This window comes from Ricinus communis, chromosome 10 (genome assembly GCF_019578655.1).
Source record: "Ricinus communis isolate WT05 ecotype wild-type chromosome 10, ASM1957865v1, whole genome shotgun sequence".
Classification (NCBI taxonomy): Eukaryota; Viridiplantae; Streptophyta; class Magnoliopsida; order Malpighiales; family Euphorbiaceae; genus Ricinus; species Ricinus communis.
In genome coordinates, this window is record NC_063265.1 from 22,919,038 (window position 1) to 22,926,381 (window position 7,344).

The 7,344-nt window shown below is 33.1% G+C and overlaps 1 protein-coding gene across 1 annotated transcript; it reads left to right on the plus strand.

Moving 5' to 3' along the window:
* Nucleotides 1–3,929: 3,929 nt before the first annotated feature.
* Nucleotides 3,930–6,938, plus strand: LOC8269279 (dual specificity phosphatase Cdc25). The gene is made up of 3 exons (XM_002517262.4): nucleotides 3,930–4,101; nucleotides 4,181–4,319; nucleotides 6,577–6,938. The coding sequence occupies exons 1-3, from the start codon at nucleotides 4,019–4,021 to the stop codon at nucleotides 6,748–6,750; spliced, it is 396 nt and encodes a 131-aa protein (XP_002517308.1). The 5' UTR covers nucleotides 3,930–4,018; the 3' UTR covers nucleotides 6,751–6,938.
* Nucleotides 6,939–7,344: the final 406 nt, after the last annotated feature.

Genomic DNA, 7,344 nt, shown 5'->3' on the forward strand with positions numbered 1-7,344 from the left:
CAAGCGGGACCCGATGTTGAGCGAGCGAGGTAAAGTCCTAGTTAGCAGCTTAGAGCTCATCAAACCACTCACTGGCCCCATAAAAATTTTCAGTGAACCGAATCAATACAATGTCACTCTAAAACAACTCAAACATAGGGATTAAAACACAATGCACATACAAAAGGACTCTAGACAAGTAAGTATGGCATTAATATATTGTTGTTTTACGATAACATACCCTGAAAATCCATTTTTAGCCCATGTACGATTAATTAATTCAGAGGTTAGGGCACACAATTTTCTTTAATTTTTTTCATAATTGTTCAGGCATTTTGAGTAAATAATGCGTATATCTAGTATATAAGTGACATAAAATAAAGTTTAAAGTTGGAAACATACCTCTTCAAAAGTCGAAAACATATAGTGAATGTTCAATTTCACCAAGAAAGGAATATCCTCTCCTTTTACAAGCCCTAAGTCATTTTGGTGGGAAATCGATGGTGAGAACTCCTAGATGGTGCAATCAGAGTACATCTAGAAAATCTAGAAGATGAAGTCGTCATCTAGTTTCATGTAATTTGGTTAAGAATTGGCTGAGAAATCGAATAAAGAGAAAAATAGGATTTGAGAGAATAAAAGGGGAATTAAAAAGGGCAAAAATGTCATTTAGGCTCCTGGCCGTTTGAAATTACGTTTTAATTCTTAAATGGACCAAGCGCCAATTCAAGTACCTAGAAGCCACATGGAAGGCTAGTTTGCATCCCAAGGTGGAAATTTTTAAAAAATTACAAGTTTGGTTCCTCACCCATCAAAATTACATTTTAGTCCTTGAGTGTGCCAAATGCCAACATAACTTTCGAAGGACGTCAATTGAGTCAGATTTTACCCCGAAGTGGGAATTTCTAATGGAAAACACCTAGAAGTGGAAAATTACCGAATTGACCTGAAGTGGTAAATTACCTCATAAAGTGGGAAAAACAACCAGATGGAAGTCTCTACAAAAGTAAAATCAACGGGCATGGTCCCTAAAACAACGGGCGTGGTACCCATAACAAAGGGCGTGGCTCCTATATCAATGGTCGTAGTCCTTAGATCAACGGGCGTGGTATCCATATCAAAGGGCGTAGTTCCCAAGTCGACAGGCGTGGCTCCCAAACCAATGGGCGTGGTCCCGAATTCAAGCAGGCGAAATCCTCAAAATTCAAGCGGGTATGCTCCCCACATCAAATCAAATTCCTTTTCGAGCTTATGGGGCATGGCTTCTATAGCTTATTAAGATATCTTTCTTGCCATATCCTTAATGTTATTAATTTGTCTTGATTTATTTAAAGGCTTGCATGCTTCTAAACTTGAACAAACTGAGACAACTATCAACACCCATTTTTCAGATCTAGATGTTAAGGGAAAAAAAATCCAATGATAAAAGTTACTATCTTTCTCAAGTCTTGAAGATTGAGAATGGACAAATTTGAGAAAAGGGTGGAAATAATTAGACTTAGAATTATATTTTGAGAATCAATTTGGACCCAATTGACAAAAAAATAAAGTTTGAGGAGTAAAACAGTAGTTTTCACAAGTTCGGTGATTAAATTATTAAAATTTTCAAAACTTCTCCTCTTTAGAGTCAATCAGCTCTGTATATAGCTAAATTGGCTCTAGATAGAGTCGAATTAACTTAGCATAGAGTTGATTGGCTCCACACAGTGTTGATTGGATATTTTCCAAATCTCACATCATTTTATATATATTTTCGACCTAAAATGCCAAAAATCAGTAAAATTAAATTTTTAGAAGATACTTATGATAATTATTGGGATTATTAAATATATTTTGATGATAATTATTTGAAAATAAAATATTAAAAATTCTTTTTATTTGATATGAATATGATAAATGGGAGGGATAATTATAATATGTTTTTTTAAATAATTGAATACTTATTAGTATTTCCTAAAGTTTTTTAACCTTACTACTATAAATACATGGATGCACTCTAAGTCTAGGGTGAGCAGAGCTTAGTATAGATATATTGGTGAGTTACTAGAGCAATACTCTTTAAAGTTTTCTACATCGACATATACAGAGAAGAAACCCTTAGGAAGCCACTAAGAAAGAGCTCATAAATTAGGAAACCTATTGAAGAACGATAAAATTTTTTTTGAAATCCCAAAAGCAAAACTGGATTCCCAACCATTCTTTGATTCAACAGCTTTCTCATTTCTTGATACTCGCAAAACGACAACCAACTGTGATAACCTAAGGGTTCTCCTACATCCACATCATCAAGATCTCTCCTCCAATTGCTTCTTACATATATATATATATGTGTGTATACATATATATATATATATATATATATATATATATATATATATATATATATATATATATTTGTTTATCGGAACATATTAGGAATATTTTTTAATATTTATTTAACATGTTGATTTTATTGGATTTTGAATATGATAATAAGAATATTTTGGGTTTTGAACCTAATTTGATTGGATTTTGAATTTGACTGGATAATAGTAGATATAATTAGATTATATTTTCATCTCTTTGTTAATTCTACATGTTCTAATTGGACTTTTTACCTTTTATGCATGTGAAAATTGGTTCTAGACGCAAGAAAAGAAAACCTGCAAAAATCCATGTGAAAGCCCCCTAGAGCCGATCAGGCCTTCACCTTGAGTTAATCGGCTGTGCATAATATTAAGCTGTTTTTTGAGTTTTGATGTATTTTGGCAATTTTATGTACTGTAACTTAGTATTAGGGTTTTCTTTCCAATTTTGTAGTTGTAGGTGGGTTGTAATAGCTAGATTTACTTTCTGTCCTTTTATTTTTTTCTTTATCTGTGACAGATGCCAAATATATACTATATGATTGCCTAACTAAAACTAGATAGATAGACTTAAGCCCTAAAATTGGACTTGACATGGAAATTGTAGTTTATTAGGTAATAAGATGTCATATTGAGCTCTAATCTAAAATCCATATAGACTTAATGGGCTTTACCATGCCTTAGTTAGGTTAAATTGGACTATAATTAATTTAAGATCATTGAACTGGATCTTTTCATAAACAGTAATCTATTAGGCTTAAAGGCTGAAAATTAAAATATAATTTCTAAACGGGCTAGAGTATGTGGGCTTGTATATAACTAATTAGTAAGTTAGGTTAATAACTTTGAGTATGGGCTGCACTTTAATAAATAGGCTAGACTAGGTGAACCTCACATGCCATATTGTTTGATGTGTAGAAATATTTATGTTGCATATAAAGAGAATACCCCGTTAAGCAATAAAATTAAAGATAAATATACACAAATAAGAAAGTTGGCTTTTGGATCCATCTTTATATTTGTGACATAAGCTTCTTTATGAAATCGAAAAACGTCACTCATTAGTAAAAGTATTCTAGTTATCCGAGTAGCAACTCACATCTCCGTGCTAGTTTCTATAACTAGTTAGTATGTTTCCAATTAAATTGAAAAGCTTTGCAGTGCTGTAATCGCTAAAAACACTTAGGTGCACGCTCGAAAACGCAGCCCGTAATATATCCTTCTTTTATATATGATATTATTTACTATTTAATTCGTTTGCTTTAAATTAAGTTTTATTATGTAAAAAAGGTACAATTCAAGCACCATAACTAAGAAAATAAAAAATAAAATCCAAAACTGAAACTATGGTCCACTAAACCTGTTTTTCTATATTGATTTCGAATGATCATTAAGTCAATTCTATGTTTGAATAAGTATCTAAAAGAAGATGTAACAACAATTTATCCAAGAATTAACGGACGTCCCACAAGTCCTAAAAATCTGAATAATAAAAGTTCAAATATTCTTTAAACATGATAAATCTTTAAGGACTCCATAAATCAAAATAAAAAGTTCAGGGACCTAAATAATTTTTTTACAAATTTGACTAGTCGTCAAATTGCAATATATGTGAATTGCCATCAAAAGATAGGAAACAGGAAGATTTCTTCTAACCCAGTCAAAGAGAAAAGGTAAATAGAAAGAGAGAAGAGATGTCTCGCAGCATCTCATACATAACAGGTTCTCAGCTTCTTACCCTCAAGCGCAGGCCGAATATTGCCATTATCGATGTGAGGTACAATCTTCAATTTCTGAACTTATTTGATAGGTTATCAAATATTATTTTTCCTGAATTTGATGGGGGATTTTAAAAGGGACGATGAGAGGAGTAATGACGGGCATATAGCTGGATCACTGCACTACGCGAGTGACACCTTCTCTGACAGGATCTCTGATCTCATTCAACAAGTCAAAGGCAAAGATACTCTTGTTTTTCATTGCGCTTTGAGCCAGGTTATTTGCCTTTTTTTTCTTCTTTCTTTTAACTCCTTTCTTTCAGAACTCCTTTATTGGTTTTGGTTCTTTGATCAATTTGTTTAGGAAACTGTATCCGAGAGTAAAATTTCATGTTAGACTAGGTTAAAAGATTTTATCTTTGTAAATTACCCATGAAATAATTATTTTAATTGGCCTTGTATGATTTACCCTGAGCGCATCTGCTGATTAGTGGCTGCCTGCTACTAGTTTTGCTCATCGTCATTATGGTTGGTTAGCTGAAGAAGTAATGTGCCTTTGTACCGTATAACAAAAAGAAGCTGTTTTATGGATGTTGAAATTGTTATAAATTAATCAGCTTGCTAGGATTATATATGTTTGGAAAGTTAGTGCAAGTGTTGCTTATTTAATTCAAATGGTACTATTTTAGTTAACATGTTGGTTGGGAAAATTGTGCTGCTAAGATAACTGAACAATTCTTTCAATTGCATTGGAGAGTAGCAGGAGTGATTTGACATAGACTTGAGATTATTTCTTCCAAGTGTCCAAGAATACATGGCATTGATTCATGTGTTTTAAGGCATCATATGCAATAAGCAGATGAAGAATTAATGCCTGATATCCTTACTGTATCACTTGTATCATTATTGATTAACCTTATTTGGGAACCGAGTACTTGAGTAACTAATCAGAATTAAGTTTTAATTGGCATAGGCGCATGTGAACATTCAATACTTAGCATAATAAGTTGCTCATATGTATTGTTTTGTTGTTGAGATATGCTAAAACTAAAAATAGGAGTTGGAAGATGTTTTCATATAAAGGTGTAGGCTCCTGATGCATAATCTTTCTGCAACTTATGGATGAAAGTCTAGTAGCACCCTGTACTTATATTTGACACTATTCCACCCCTATAATTTTATTTTTTTGACCAATAAAACTTTCATTACCCAGGTGTATAGCATGTTTATTTAAGTGTGCTGATATGTGTCTCTTTTGGTTTGGGTAGATTCATTTTTTTTAACCCTCTAGTCCCTACCATTCTTCATTTTTCTCTTCCTTTGTCACTGCTTAAAAAAAGGAAGAAAAATGTCCTTCAATATGACAACAAACGGTGTACGAGGATAAGTCATCTAAGTTGTGACAATGTCATGGGAGGAGGGTTATAGGCTGTTTACAGTGTCTTGTGGTGCTGCGGAGCTTGCCACTGCAACAGTTGCTATCATTCCAAGCCCCTATCTGCCTATCAATGCTGATTTAAGGCTGGGATGGAGTACTAGCTTACACAAGATAAGGACAATAGCACAACTTGTAGCATAAAAATTTAACAAATGCCCTTTAACGAGTTAAGAAAAGGGAAATATTGCATAACTTGCCTATATTGGTCGAGGATTCTTGTTAATTAGTAATAGATTAATAATAGTGGATTGTGAATTTGTGATCTGTTAAGTCCATATGCAAAAGAGCAAAGCCATTGCATATTTTGACAGGAATATGGAACACAAATCCCAAAAAGGAATCTTTAGTAGACAGATAAAGTAGACCCAGTTCTTGGCAGTTGGGTAATCCTCAGCTTAGCAAATATTGATCCAAATCCAACCTTCAAGCCTCTGTTTGGTCTGGTTGAAATATGAGTGGTCTATCTGTTTACTCTCTGTAGCAGGTATAAACTTTGAGCACTCTTGTTTCTTTATTTTAATTTTAATTTAATGGACAAATGAAATGAGAGATGGAAAAGATGTGAATAGGAGAGAGAGAGAGAGAGAGAGAGAGAGCCATTGGAATAACTTCTTTTACTCAGAGGCATGTTGGAGTATCTTTTGACGCTTTACATGCACATATGTAATTGTACATTGCTAACAGCATTATTAAGGTCCTATTGGTTACAAAACATAAAAATAGTAGAAACCTATATCTTCAATACAAAAAATAAAAATGGTAGGAACCTATATTTTCAAACTATTATTTACCAAGTATAATCTCTTTCATGAACTGATACTGTTTTTATGAGAACGGCTCCTTTGTGCTTAGCATTGTCAATATGGAACCTGTTCATTTGCATAATAGTTGTTTATTTCAGAAGCTTGTTTCCTTCGCGCTTGTTAAGCAAAGCTTCATCGATCAGTTTATCTAGTGTTTTCTTCTCTCCTCCCATGTATTTGGAAATTATGAGAAATAGCTCCCTGCTTATTTATGTTTTTGTAATTTTTTCGTCACAGGCACAAGCTGAACTGGTCACCCTACTTGAATAGCTAATAGATGCTGTTTTCTGCAGGTTCGTGGCCCAAGATGTGCTCGGAGGTTTGCTAATTATCTCGAGGAGATGAAAGAAGATGCAGGAATAAAAGACATTATGGTTTTGGAACGCGGCTTCAATGGCTGGGAAGCAGCTGGTAGACCTGTTTGTCGCTGCACTGATAACCCATGTAAGGCTGCGAGTGATCAGTAATTAGTAAAAACACATCCTTAAATGGAAGAATAATTCTATAAGCATATTATTAATATGGTTAGCATCTATGCCAACTTGCTGCAGTGCCTTTTGGTTATGTAACAAAGAAACTGTAATTCTCTTCTACATATTGTGTTATAGAATTATATATTACTATGAATGGTAAAGTAACAATGCTTGAATTGGAATTTCATCAGTAATTCTGTTGAAAATTTAATTTAATTTCAATCAAAATTCAAAGTTCACAGATTGACCTCAATCTTTAAAATACAGAAAATTTTTAGTGAAAGTTCTGGCATCCACAAGATTCTGTCAATTGTTCAGAAAGCAAATGGAGAAAAAATGTAGCAGGGAGAATATTATTTATTTTCCTATTATTTCCCTTCTTTTTATTTTTCATTACCTATATTACGAATTACTCCTTATTAGCCCACATCACAAGCACATTGTAGATTAAACAATAGACAGTTACATGGGAAAGGGGCATAGAAAATAAGTTGAGTAAACGATACTTAAATTTTGCTATAAATTATTTCAAAAGAAAAATATTTTGCTAGAAATATTTACATGATTTTTAATTTTTTAGTATTTAAT

Excerpts from the sequence above, each read along its gene's own strand:
- LOC8269279 (XM_002517262.4), top strand. The coding sequence starts at position 4,019 with ATGTCTCGCAGCATCTCATACATAACAGGTTCTCAGCTTCTTACCCTC. Across the intron at positions 4,102-4,180 it reads ATTGCCATTATCGATGTGAG|GGACGATGAGAGGAGTAATG; the intron begins GTACAATCTTCA and ends GGATTTTAAAAG. Across the intron at positions 4,320-6,576 it reads TTCATTGCGCTTTGAGCCAG|GTTCGTGGCCCAAGATGTGC; the intron begins GTTATTTGCCTT and ends TGTTTTCTGCAG.